At 33.8% G+C, this 14672-nt stretch overlaps 1 protein-coding gene across 1 annotated transcript in view; it reads left to right on the forward strand.

The window, feature by feature from the left end:
- The window catches only part of CNTLN (centlein), a 313542-nt gene that overhangs the window by 269203 nt on the left and 29667 nt on the right, over nucleotides 1-14672 (forward strand). Inside the window, exons 19-22 of the mRNA XM_043486610.1 lie at nucleotides 3144-3335; nucleotides 9009-9106; nucleotides 10817-10943; nucleotides 13571-13708. Of these exons, the coding sequence (XP_043342545.1) occupies nucleotides 3144-3335; nucleotides 9009-9106; nucleotides 10817-10943; nucleotides 13571-13708 (555 nt within the window). The remainder of the gene's footprint in view (nucleotides 1-3143; nucleotides 3336-9008; nucleotides 9107-10816; nucleotides 10944-13570; nucleotides 13709-14672) is intronic.

Genomic DNA, 14672 nt, shown 5'->3' on the forward strand with positions numbered 1-14672 from the left:
TAGCCATGAGTTATGTACTACCAAATGAAACTCTCAAAAATTCTAATTTAGATGCAAAGCACTAACTTTAGGATTGACAAATGTTCTGTTGCATACTATTTAAGTAAAAGTATGGCTCAACAGTAAAGAATCCTCCTGTCAGTGCAGGAGACGCAGGTTCTATCCCTGGATGCAAAAGATGCCCTGGAGAAGGAAATGGCAACTCACTCCAGTATTCTTGCTTGGAGAATCTCATGGACAGAGGAGCCTAGTGGGCTACAGTTCAGGGCATAACAGATTCAGACATGATTGAGCAACTTGGCACCCAGTATTCTTGCCTGGAGAATTCCATGGATAAAGGAGCCTGGCAGGCTATAATATAGTCCATGGGGTGGCAAAGAGTTGGACACGACTTGGTGACTAAACAACAAATATCACATTGCTAATAAAAATGTATTTTAATTTGTATAGTAATAAGATAATAGTATTGTATAGCACATGGAACTCTGCTCAATATCATGTAGCAGCCTGGCTGGGAGTGGGGTTTGGTGGAGAAGGATACACATATGTGTATGGCTGAGTCCCTTCGCCGTTCACCTGAAACTGTCACAGCATTGTTATCAGCTATACCCCAATACAAAATAAGAAGTTCAGAAGCAAAAAACAGAAATATTATAAATAAAAGATGAAATCAATATGCGCCTTTATAGTACCATCTGTGTTACAAAAAGGTAGGCTTGAATTTTTGAAATCTTTCTTCTGTTTCTTAGTATATAGAAGGCATAGCTTTTAGATACCATATTGGGGTTGGGGGTGGATACATAGGTGAACAAACGCATAGTCCTCTCTCAAGGCTTTACTTGGGTTCATGGTTGAGGAACAGGCACATGCTATGGGAGCTAAGAAAATGAAGAAGCTACTTGGTTGAAAAAAAAGGAAGAAAGCTGCAGAGAAGGCTTCAGAAAGGAGGAAATACTTTACACATGAGAGATTTCAGCAGAGGAAATACCATGTGTAGAGTCATCAAAGTAGAAATGGCTGAAAGCTTTGGGGAAGAGTAGGTAAGTTTGACTGCAAGTGATGTCTGACTGAAACACAAATTGTAGGTAAATCTGACAGAGCTTTATAATAACCACAAATATCTCAGCTTTAGTCTTTTGAGCTGAGGAACCTCTGAAGAGTTTTGAATAAGAGAATCACAGGTCAGTGCTGTTTTGGGAAGTTGCATAAAAGATGGTTTGAACGTAGAGAAAAGTTGCCTGTAGGGCTATTGGAATGGTCTTAGTGGGATAATAAGTCTTCGTTTTTAAGAAAGTTGCAGAAGGAAATGAGTATGAGAAACATCATATCATTTATAGAACCTGACAATTGATTGGACACAGAGCATTAATGAACATGATAACCAGGAAGATTTTCAGATTTAGGGAAATTATGAGTTTGCTTTTAGATGTTAAGTAGTTGTTACCTTTGGGACAATCAAGGAGTGAATATTTCCTGAAAATCTAAAAAAACACCCTTTTAGATCATAGGTTGAAATAGAGCCAAAGAAACAGATTTTTAACATCAGAACATACTTCTTACTTCACAAAAACATAGTTTAATCTCAAATATATCAAGCCCTAGTTCTGAATTCATGATCTGAAATATTCTTATTTTACAGTATACACATGAACACAGACATACATATGAAATTATAGATTTATTGGTATTCTTTTAGAGATTGTGTTTAAACATAGTGTTAATGCTTAAATAACTTATGTCCCATATATATATGGCTGTGTGTTAGCAGATCTTTTACTGTTTTAATTAGAATTCTTAACAAAGAAAGATTTTTTCTCCCTCTGAGAGATTTAAGCAATTTTGTCTAATTGTTCCTTATGTTAAACTACCATATTATAAGCTTCTTTGGAATAATAAAATAGTAGTGCAGTTATCCTCTTAAGGATCTCTAGGTTGTTATGCCATTACAGCTTGGTGGCATTCTGCTGACTACAGATTGGTAAATGAGAGGGGATAACATTAAGATGGTTTCTTTTACACTGTTTCGTAAAAGCATTACCAGTATGTCATTTAGTAAAATGTTTATGTTATTAAAAATTCAAATATAAGGAATTCAATATAGTCTACCTCAGCATTACAAAGAGGACTTGTCAACTATCAATCAAGTGCATAAAACAGAGCGAATTCATTTGTATGCTATTTATTTGAACTAAATCTCTAATAAGCCTCTTCCACTAATTGGACTTAACATTTATGTTGCTAAATGAGAAGCATTTTGGCTGCTATATAGGGTGGTAAGACTTACCCAATGGAATAAACAACTAACATCTGTTATCCTGTCCTGCTCCAGCTTGGCTTTTACAAGTTAAGGATATCAGCCCTGAAGACAAGGTTATCAAATATGTGAATCTCTGGCATACCCGCATTTATATGAAGGCAAAGAAATAGCACATCATGAGTAAAGACCAGCTAACCAAAAGATACTGAGTACAGCTAGTCTATTTTCTCTTAACCTTTAAAAGCCTTACAATCTTAAGCAAAAACTAGTGGAAATTAAAATCTCTATAAAATAACTTTTTATAATTAGTGTCACTTTTTTGGTTAGCATTTCCCTACCTATACAAATTGATGCTGCTAGTTGTTCTGTTCAGTTGCAAAGTTGTGTCTGACCCTTTGCGACCCCATGAACTGCAGCATGCCAGGCCTTCTTGTCCATCACCAACTCCCAGAGTTTACCCAAATTCATGTCCATTGAGTCGGTGATGCCATCTAACCATCTTATCCTCTGTCGTCCCCTTATCCTCCTGCCTTCAATCTTTCCCAACATCATGGTTTTTCCAAATGAGTCAGTTCTTCGCATCAGGTGGCCAAAGAATTGGAGTTTCAGCTTCAACATCAGTCCTTCCAAAGAACACCCAGGACTGATCTCCTTTAGGATGGACTGGTTGGATCTCCTTGCAGTTCAAGGGACTTTCAAGAGTCTTCTCCAACACCACAGTTCAAAAGCATCAATTCTTTGGTGCTCAGCTTTCTTTATAACCCAACTCTTACATCCATACATGACTACTGGAAAAACCATAGCCTTGACTAGACAGACCTTTGTTGACATGATAGTTAACTGTAATTGCTTTTATAACAAATTTATACTTATTTTCTTTAAAAAGAAGCTAAATTCAGATTTGGCTGAGCTTCGAAAAGAAAAAGAAGATTTACTAAAGACAGTAGAATCTTCATCTGAAATCACATGTTTGACTGAAGAAATTGCCCGGGTAACAGTTCCACGGATACAGATTACATCACTTGGCCCTTCAAGGAGCATGGATTTGGAAATGAAGCAATTGCAGTGTAAACTAAAGGTGATTATAAATTTTATTAAAGATGAAAGCATGTATTAAGTTATTTAAAGATATGTTTAAAGATATCCTTAAAGAATATTTTAAGGATATCACTAAAGAATCCTTAAAGATATGTTTCTGTCAATTCTAATTTAACTTTACTAATAAAGGTAAATTATGGTATAAATAATCCTTAAATTATTAATACTACACTTAACCTCATCTTTCTATTTTAGCGTGGTAGATTCTTATCTGGTAATTCATAATACTATTCTCTGAAAAAAATGACAAGACACTATGAGATCCTAACTTAGGAGATGATGGAAACTGGCCATTGCCATTTATTCCACTATTCAATTCCTCTCTGCCTGCCACTGAACAGAATTATTTTCAAACATGTAATGTATCAACATAAATAGATTTGCTTTCCTGTACATATTTGCTACTATTTTAATTTGGTGGTTCTTTGTTGGAGATGGGGAATTAGAGGAAAAGAGAGGAAGCACAGAGCAAAGGTGAGTTGGTTTAATAGATTTCAACAAGTTAAACCGGAGAGTGAGAATAAAAAGCAGTGTTCCTTTTGTTTATAAAGAATTATGCCTGGAAAATCCCACGGACAGAGGAGCCTGATAGGCTACAGTCCATATGGTCGCAAAGAGTCAGACATGACTCAGCGACTTCACTTCATGTCTTAAGTCCAGGTGAAACTGTCAGCAACTAAAAAGTAAGATTGGCCTTATGCTAAAGAGAAATATCTTGTAAGCAATCAGATTTGTGAGTTTTAATTGGAAAGTTTACTTTCATGCTTCTTAAAACATGCTCATTTATTCCTCACATATTAATTATTTTCTTCAGTGGGATTGCTCGCTGGAAGCTAAATGTATGTGGGACCATAGCTATAATGAGAGTTACTGGAAAGAAAATTCTGGTTGAAAATGCACAGAATATAATAGTAATAACCATGACTGTTATGAGAGTATTAGGGTATAGAATTGTCCGATAGACTCTTGATTTCAATCCAAAATATTATATGTGTTCTCTCTAATAATAACATCTTTAAATGAAGGATTACTAGTAAGATAAACTAGGATAAAGTTTAAAAATAAGTTCTTGTACTATTGCTTGAAAATATTTTGCTTTATTATTAATAATCAGGTTAAACAATTGATTTAATTTAGATGCTTATTAAAAATCATTTTTTCAGAGAGCTATTGTGTACAGAACTTGCTTTAATAACTACATTTTATAAGTTTTAACTATCTTACATAATAGAAATGAAAAAAAAATAATTGTGCAAGTTTGGGACTATATATCTTCTCTTAAAATGTGTTTCTGACCGATTACAATGGAGTAAAATGTATAAATTGAACATTTCAGTGTTTAGATTTTATATGGAGGATAAAATCCGTTGAGGTCTTCTTTGATCTTATCTACCACAGAGACTTTTATTCACAGTTCTGAGATTCTTCTATATTTGTCTTATGTGCCTAATAGTTTTGTTTTCACCAAGATAAAAATAGAATGTTAAATCCAGTAATGTCTAATTGACTTCTAAATTTTTAAAATTGTCAGCAATTATAAGTTGATTTTTATTTTACTTATTTGATTTTGCTTACTTTTAATACTTTGCAACAAATTTTGGTAATAGGCCTATATGGATATCTGTAAGCTTCTTGGAGCATGGTGTCCCATGGTGTAAGTTTTTACCCATGTATAAATCATCCTCACTTTGAAAGAATATGTCTTAAAGGTGAGACTCATAAGAATGCCTAAAGCAATTTAGATCATGCTTGATGTAAGTTTGAAGTGACATTGTCCATATCTAACCTGGAGTCCTGAGACACTGACCAGGCTACATAGGGACAAAAAGGATAAATCTTCACTTTTGTCTTATTTCATGTTTTAATATGGAAATATTCTGGAGGGCTAGGTACTTTTGAGTACCTAGTCATCTAGGTAGTACAATTTATGTTTTGATATTGTGTTGGTTTGCTAGGATTGCCATAACAAAATACCATCGAGTGGCTGGCTTGAATAATAAGTTTTTTTCCCCATAGTTCTGGAGTCTGGAAATCTAAGCTTGAAGGAGTGGCAGGTTTGATTTCCTCTAAGGCCTCTTTCCTTGGCTTGTGGATGGGCACCTTCTTGCTGTGCCCTCACATCGTCATCTCTCAAGCTGTGTGGCCTGTTTTAATTTTTCTCTTATAAGGAAACCAGTCATATTAGATAAACGCCCTCCCATGTGACCTCATTTTGCCTAATTACCTCCTTAAAAGCCCTATCAAGTACATTTTGAGGTACTCTGTAGGGGAAGGTTAGGACTTTAGCATATGAATTTTGCCAGGACACAATTCAGCCCATAACAGGTATCAAATTGCTAACATGATTTTCCAAGAAATAGAGTATTTTCTACTTAATGTTTTTTATGCCTATTTAAAAAAAAAACCTGGTTAGATTTTAATCTCTTAAAGATCTACATCCATCTGTTTTGTTTTATCCAATGAATTTAAAACTTTTCTATGTAAATTCTTAGGTATACCTCTGAGATGTACATGGTTCATTCAGAAATTAGAGGGCTCATGTGCATTTTCTGTAGCTTCATTTTTATGCACATTGGACACATTTTCTCAAGGAACTCAACTTTATATAGATAGATAATAAGATACGTAGTGACATAAAATTGCCTTCCAGTGAATGATATATACATTGGTTATTTCTATTTAATTCGTAGCTTTTTATGCAATCTGGATTGAATAGTACACTAATTAATATTTGTAATTTTTTTGACCACTTAATTGTTGAAAGCATACTTTTGACATATACTGTGTTCTCTTCCAGCTTTGCAGTAATAACGAAGAATAATAGTTTTTAAACTACTTTTACTTTGTATATAATCTATTGTCAGTCTAGTTCTAAGTCTTTTAAAAATGTTAACTCATTACTCGTTTCAAGCCTATGAGAGAAGTTCTATTATTATATCTATTTGATAGTTAAGAAAACTGAGTAAGTTAATTGTTCAAGGTAACAAAGCTACTAAAGAGGCAGAGCTGAGATTAGAACTCAGTCAATAGGTCTCGAGAGTCCATGCTTTTATTCAGAAATTTTAAAAAGAATTTAATAAACGTAAACAGATAAACTCTCTAACCAAGATAGATTATTACCATTATGGCATCTTTGAAATATGTCTTTTACTCCAGATTTTGTAGCTGCAGATAAATATTATGTTGTAGGAAATGGAAAAGGGTCAGGGGACCTAGGTTTCGTTCATTTTTCATCCAGTAACTTCTTGTGGGACCTGACTGAGGAAATTACTTAGCTTTTCCAGAGGTCTAGAGCAGGGACGACTTTGTACCCACTTCAAAAGGATTTCTGAGGATTAAAATATCTGTGAGATTTAGAGTCTGACAAAAGTATCTGTCAAGCTGGCATTGTTTTATTTATTATAATTCTATAATCCCTCAATTATCCAGAAGTCAGAATTATTGCATTTTTCAGCCACCTAAAATAACAAGCATAAATTAAAAAACATAAAAGAATCAGTTATCTTAAAATCTGCTTAGTTTAATCTGTTGAAGATATTCTCACTCTTCATTTACTACCTATTGTTTTTTATTTTAAATACAGCTGTAACGAGTTTATTTGTTTACCTTCTCAGCAGAAAACACCTCAAAGGCAGCAAATTAGAGTATGCATACTAAGGGACAGGATGGTTGTTTGTAGGCAGAAATATTGAGAGAAGAATGAAATTATGATCAACAGATTAACAGATAAAGAAAATATAAAAATTCTAAGGTCAAAATACAAAACTAGAAAAACAGCAGCCTGGGACCATTCAGAGCAAGGCTGAGTAGCCGTTTATATCATGATGTATTTTAAAGGCATCTCTATATAATGATACAGTAGTAATAAATTAGACATAGTAATATACCAATTAATGTAGTGTTACTATTTATAACAATATAATTATATTAAAGTATCACTATTGCTTAATGTGGGAGCTTCCCTGGTGGCTCAGCTGGTAAAGATAATCTGCCTGCAATGTGGGAGACCTGGGTTCAGTCCCTGGGTTGGGAAGATTCCTTGAAGAAGGGAATGATCTACCCACTCCAGTATTTTGGCCTGGAGAATTCCATGGACTGTATAGTCCATGGGATCACAAAGAGTCAGACACAACTGAGTGACTTTCACTTTCACTTTCATTGGTTAATGTAATCTTGAATTATTATTTCTAAATGAATGAATAGTCATTCCAGAAAGAATTTAAGATTAGGTTATTATTTTTATTATATTTATATTAATTTAATACTTTTTAAATTTAACACATGAATAGATGTCTGTCAACACTATCTTATAGGTAAAAATCCAAAATATCAAACCACTAAATAATACCTTAGGGTACGTGTTTTCCTGGAACTTGAGTCAAAATTGAAAGCTAGGGATCCCTGGCACTCTAGTTACTACCTCTGGCCCCTAAGCTGTGCAAACAACAAATTCCACAATGCTCTTCTGGTTTGAAAAACTAATAATTATATATAAATACTTCCTGGGTTGCTCAGTGGTAAAGAATCCACCTGCCAATGCAGGAGACGGGTTTGATCCCTGGGTCAGGAAGATCCCCTGGAGAAGAGAATGGCAACGCACCCCAGTATTCTTGCCTGGGAAATCCCATGGACAGAGAAGCCGGGGTGGGCTAGTCACAGTCCATGGAATCACAAAGAGAGTTGGACAGGACTTAGCAACTGAACAGCAACAATATAGGTTCAAGGAAGAAAGTATTCAGTATTCATGAGATTCTCTATCAGTTATTTATTATTATCTAATAAATTATCCTGAAGTGTAGCAGCATAAAACAATAGCAATTTATGATCCAGTGGGTTCACTAGGTAATTCTTCTGGGCTGTTTGCTGGGTCCCCTCACACACCTGCATTCTTCTATACCAAGGATTTACCTGGACTGGAAGTTCCAAGAGAGCCTCACTCACAGGCTGACGATTGGTCTATTGGCTTCATCTGGGGTAGTTCAGTATTCTTCCCAATGGCCTTTCCTCTGTATTTGTTGGTAGGTGATCCCAGAGCAGCACTACAACAGGGCAAAGGTGCAAGCTACAATAATTTAAAGCCTGAATCTGATATTTGCACAATGTCATTTATGCCAGATATTTTCTGTCAAAGCAAATCACAGGCCAGATCAGATTAAGAGGGTTGGGAGATGGACTCCATTCCATCCTCTTGGTGGGAGGTGCAGCTAAGTACTGTGACTATATTTAGTCTGATTATTAGTAAATCCGGAACTAGTTTTAAGTGATCTTATTAAACCATAAAAATACTTAGTAATACACATTTAAATTTTGCAAAATCTATATTTCCTGTAAATATATTTTTACAATATCTTTGCAATTATTATATGAGTGTGTTCTATGATTTTGACATGTTATATAAAAATTTTAGTGTGCCCTGATATTTCGTCCATGGGATTTTCCAGGCAAGAGTACTGGAGTGGATGGCCATTGCCTTCTCCGGATATTTCTATTAGAACATTCAAAATGAAACATTTTCAAGTGTTTAAATGTTCATTTTAATTATAACCATAATTTTTGCATTTTTATTACTCTTCATGAGAATGGCATTTATATTTATGCTGCCTTAGAACAAGATTGCAAGGTATATTTAAATTTATATGTATTTTTAATCTAGAATGCAACTAATGAACTCACTAAACAATCATCAAACTTGAAGTCTCTGAAATTTGAACTCCTAGCAAAAGAAGAACACATAAAGGAAATGCATGAAAAGTAGGTGCTTTATATTTTTATCCATTGTATTTGGTGCCACCTAGTGGCAATTAACTCTATTAAACACTTCACCCCAAGAAACAATACCAACATGTTAAAATTGTTTTCCTTTCTTAGTTTATGTTTGAACCTAAATAAGATGAAAGTTTAAAGAATATTACATATAGCCTAGTTGATGGCAAAATAGTTACTACTTTTATTAATTAGAGTAGTAAAAATGTTTAAAGTTAGATTTTCCTTCTTAAACGTTTTAATTTTGAATAAATATCAATTAATGGCCTAAACACTATGAACAGAAAACTTTAGAATGTAGGAATTATTTGACTAAAAATATGTATATAAAAATATGTACATATATACATATGTATATATATTGATTTATATTGGAGTTATTACCTAAGCTTATAAAGCAAAAATGGAAAATAGGGAAGTTTTGTTTGTATTTAAAATAACTGAAGAATTATGAAATATTGTACTTTGTGTATTTAAACTAAAAAAGGAGTTTAAAATGTTCTATCTCACAGAATCAAAATTGTTTCCTTTCTGTATCTTTTATAGATATCTAGAGCTTAGAAGTGATGTGTTTAGAAAGAAGTCTAGTCATTCATAATTAGAGATCACTTACTTAAAAGTGATCCTAGTAGATAAGGAATTTCCCTGGTGGCTTAAATGGTAAAGCATCGGCCTGCAGTGTGGGACCCGGTGCTTTGCAGACCCGGGTTCATTCCTTGGGTCGGGAAAATCCCTTGGAAAGGGAAATGGCAACCCACTCCAGTATTCTTGCTTGGAAAATCCCCATGGACAGAGGAGCCTGGTTGGGCTACAGTCCTTGGGGTCCCAAAGAGCGGGACAGGACTGAGCAAATTCACTTTCACTTTCACTTTAGTAGATAAAACTGTTAGATAAGAAAATTGGTTAATTCTTTTTAAGCAGAATATCTTGAAGCTTATTGATAGATTGAGTTAGTCTTACTGTTTACCAATGAGGACTTTAGATAACATTCTTCGAATCCTGTCTTCTTTACCTGCCGGCTCTGGATCTCAAGTTAATAGAATTAACTCATAAAGTTCTTAGAATTGAAATACATGTAAAGCACTTATAACAGTGACTAGTACATAGTAAACATTCATTAAATGTTAGTTATTGTTGTTCTTATTATAAGTAATAGTGGTTATTACATTTATCATTTTATACCTAGCATTATCACCTTAAGCTAAACTGATACATCAGTTCAATCACTGATATGTCTTTATATGATATTATAAATCACTTCAGTGTCTTTATATGATATTATCAAATTTTATACTTCTTTATTAAAGTATAGAATTCTTTCTTATCAGAAACAATCAGTGTTATGATTTTGATAATCTCTAAAACTTGTATTTTTCTTGGAAGCATGAGTGTAATATAAATATAATAATTTTAAGTTTTCAAAAAATTTTATTAAGCTTTATCAGTTCTTCTTTTTAATGCATATGTTTATATAAAATACTGCATTTACCAAATCACAGCTGGATTACAGATTTTAATATTTTACTCAAAATACTAACAGCAGTATTTTATCCCAAGCAATTATTTTATTAATTTGCAATTAATCAGATAGCATTTAAAAATTTACAGTAGGTGTAACATTGGATAATATGTAAGATATTATCACTATTGAAATATTTTCTATCACTCTTGATAAAATGCCTTTTTTTCCCTTTCAAGGATGTCTCGAATGGAGAGAGATATAACCATGAAAAGACATTTGATAGAGGACTTGAAATTTCGACAGAAAGTAAATTTGGAAAGTAATGAGAGTATTAATGAAATGCTAGAAAATCTTGAAAAAAAGGTATCAATTTTTATGTTTACTGACACTAGGAAAAAAGATCACTTCCCTTTGTATTTACTTTCTTAACTTCAATATTCAATCTTAACAAAACATGTAGTAAATATTCATAAAATATACCTGTGTTGTTACATAATTACATCATTTGCTCTGAAAGTACATTTTTTGTTTTAAAATTCAAGACAAAATCTCATACATAGTATAGCCATTCATTCGTTTTATATTGTAAATATACCATGAGAAGTTCTGCTTAATTTTTAAAAATCTTTAATATTTTTGAGATTCAAAATTATATTCAGCATTTTCTTTAAAACTGCTAATTATAATGATAGAATTAAGCATGCATTTTAAATGAAAAAATATGCTAATAACTATCAGTTCTTCAAAAAGTGTACTCACCACAATTGTTTTAAAGTATTTCCTTGTACATGTTTTAGTGTACTTAAGAAAAGAGTCATATTTAAAATAGTTGTACACTATCTGACCCCAAAGTAAAATCAGCAGTTTGCTGCCTAAGAGATAGTTTTTGTTTAAAAATTTTTAAAAGCTGCTATTTACACAAATCATAAAGCAGCTTGTGCTTTGGCATTCACAAAATGTCATCCACTCCTGAGAGAACATCTCCCTTATTTTCCTTGTTGGAGATAAAAATGTAAGTAATGCTCAAATGGAAGAGAGAAAATTTTACATGAGCAAGAACATGCGTACAGAGTTTCTTTCTCCTCCACATACCCACACAAATTATAATTACTTCATATAGGTTTTTTTCAATGCTATCTTTTAAATTTTGTTCATTTTAACTTCAGTAATCATTTGAAGTATACAATGTTTGTATAAGAAGTCATTTATCTTTAATAGTATTAAACTGAAAAAAATGTTTTCTTCTGCTATTTTTTAGCATTTTTTTAAAAAATGTATTTATTTTTACTTAAAGGATAATTGTTTTACAGTGTTGGTTTGGTTTCTGCCATGCCTCAACATGAATTAACCATAGGTGTACATATGTCCACTCCCTTTTGAACCTCCCTCCCAGCTCCCACCCTTTCCCGCCCCCTAGGTTGTTACAGAGCCCCAGTTTGAGTTCCCTGAGTCATAGAGCAAATTCCCACTGGCTATCTGTTTTACAGATGGTACTGTATATGCTTCCATGCAACCGTCTCCATTCACCCCACTCTCTCCTTCCTCCTCCTGGGCATGTCCAGAAGTCTGTTCTCCACGTCTGCATCTCCACTGCTGCCCTGCAGATAGGTTCATCAGTACCATCTTTCTAGATTCCATATACATATGTTAATATACTATTTGTTTTTCTGTTTCTCACTTAACTTCACTCTGTATAATGGGCTTTAGGTTCATCCACATTATTATAACTGACTCAAATGCATTTCTTTTTATGGCTGAGTAGTATTCCACTGTATACATTACCACAGCTTATTTATCTGTTCATCTGTCAATGGACATCTAGGTTGCTTCCGTATCCTAGCTATTGTAAATAGTGCTGCAATAAACACTGGGGTATATGGATCTTTCTCAGTTTTGGTTTCCTCAGTGTGTGTGCCTAGAAGTGGTATTGCTGGGTCATATGGTAGTTTATTCCTAGTCTTTTAAGGAATCTCCATACTGTCTTCCATAGTGACTGTATCAATTTATATTCCCAATGACAGTGAAAGAGGGTTCCCTTTTCTCCACACCCTCTCCAGCACTTATTGTTTCTGAAGTTTTTGATGATGGCCATTCTGACCAGTGTGAGGTGATATCTCATTGTAGTTGTAGTTTTGATTTACATTTCTCTAATAATGAGTCATGTTGAGAATCTTTTCATATATTTATTAGCTATTCGTATGTCACCTTTGGAGTCTTCTGCTATTCTTTGAAATGCACAATAAATATGTTGTATTACTTATTTAATTTTATCCTAAAAAGTACATGTTATATTGGAGAATACAAATTAAAGTTTTCTATGACTTGGCTTATTAAAAAATCAAAACCAACCATCTCTTGCTTAAGGAAGTTCAGGTGAGTAATTAAAGGAAACGTAGTTAAAAATAATCTTGTATTATTAGGTAGGAGTCTACACATAGCAATATTCATGCTTTTTTGTGCAGTTTTTGGGTGTTGTTACTGACTTAAGTATTGTTAGTCTCACTCACTACTGACTTCAGTATGGTTGGTTAGTACTCGCAGTGCTGTGTGAGTTACACAAATCTTATACTTGAATTTGGTATCCTTTATGAGAAAATGAATGAAATGACTTATTCATGCATTCATTTGGTTTCTGTTAAAACAAATACAGTGTAGAACTAGACTGCCTTTGCCAATAATTTTACCTTTGTGCTTTTTTAAAATTTTTATTTATTTTTTTAATTGGAGGATAATTGCTTTACAGAATTTTGTTGTTTTCTGTCAAACTTCAACCTTAACATGAATCAGCCATAGGTGTACATATACCCCCTCCCTTTTGAACCTCCCTCCCATCTCCCTCCCCGTCCCACCCCTCTAGGTTGATACAGAGCCCCTGTTTGAGTTTCCTGAGCCAGACAGCAAATTCCTGTTGGCTATCTATTTTACATATGGTGATGTAAGTTTCCATGTTACTCTCTCCATACATCTCTACCTTTGTGCATTTATTGTAGGTGAGGACATTAACTGAGGAGTGTTCCAACAAGAAAGTATCAATTGATTCACTAAAGCAAAGACTTACTGTTGCTGTAAAAGAGAAGTCTCAGTATGAAGAGATGTATCAGCAAACTAAAGAGGAGTTAGAAAAAAAGGTATGATTTAGGACATTTTAGCTTAGAGATGGACTGTAACAATCTCTTTTTTATTTTTAAAGTTGTTGTTTTTTTCCTCCCCAAAACTACTATGAGTTACTTAAATGTTTCAGATAACTTCAAAGAACATTTATATCTCTACATAAGACAATAAGAATTTATTTACTATTAAAGGTCATGCTGTATTAGAGAAACAGATTTTGTTTATCTTGATAATTTATAATAAATGAAAACTGTTGTTAAGAACTGGTATTTATATAAGTAGATATAAAGTTTTCATTCCAATCCCAAAGAAAGGCAATGCCAAAGAATGCTCAAATTACCGCACAATTGCATTCATCTCACACCCTAGTAAAGTAATGCTCAAAATTCTCCAAGCCAGGCTTCAGCAATGAACCGTGAACTTCCAGATGTTCAAGCTGGTTTTAGAAAAGGCAGAGGAACAAGAGATCAAATCGCCAACATCCGCTAGATCATCGAAAAAGCAAGAGAGTTCCAGAAAAACATCTATTTCTGCTTTATTGACTATGCCAAAGCCTTTGACTGTGTGGATCACAATAAACTGTGGAAAATTCTGAAGGAGATGGAAATACGAGACCACCGGTCTGGCTATTGAGACCTGCCTCTTGAGAAACCTGTATGCAGGTCAGGAAGCAACAGTTAGAACTGGACATGGAACAATAAACTGGTTCCAAATAGGAAAAGGAGTACGTCAAGCCTGTATATTGTCATCCTGCTTATTTAACTTATATGCAGAGTACACCATGAGAAACGCTGGGCTGGAAAAAGCACAAGCTGAAATCAAGATTGCCAGGAGAAATCTCAATAACCTCAGATATGCAGATGACACCACCCTTATGGCAGAAAGTGAAGAAAAACTAAAGTGCCTCTTGATGAAAGTGAAAGAGGAGAGTGAAAAATTTGGCTTAAAGCTCAACATTCAGAAAACTAAGATCATGGCCTC

This window comes from Cervus canadensis, chromosome 14 (genome assembly GCF_019320065.1).
Source record: "Cervus canadensis isolate Bull #8, Minnesota chromosome 14, ASM1932006v1, whole genome shotgun sequence".
Taxonomy (NCBI): Eukaryota; Metazoa; Chordata; class Mammalia; order Artiodactyla; family Cervidae; genus Cervus; species Cervus canadensis.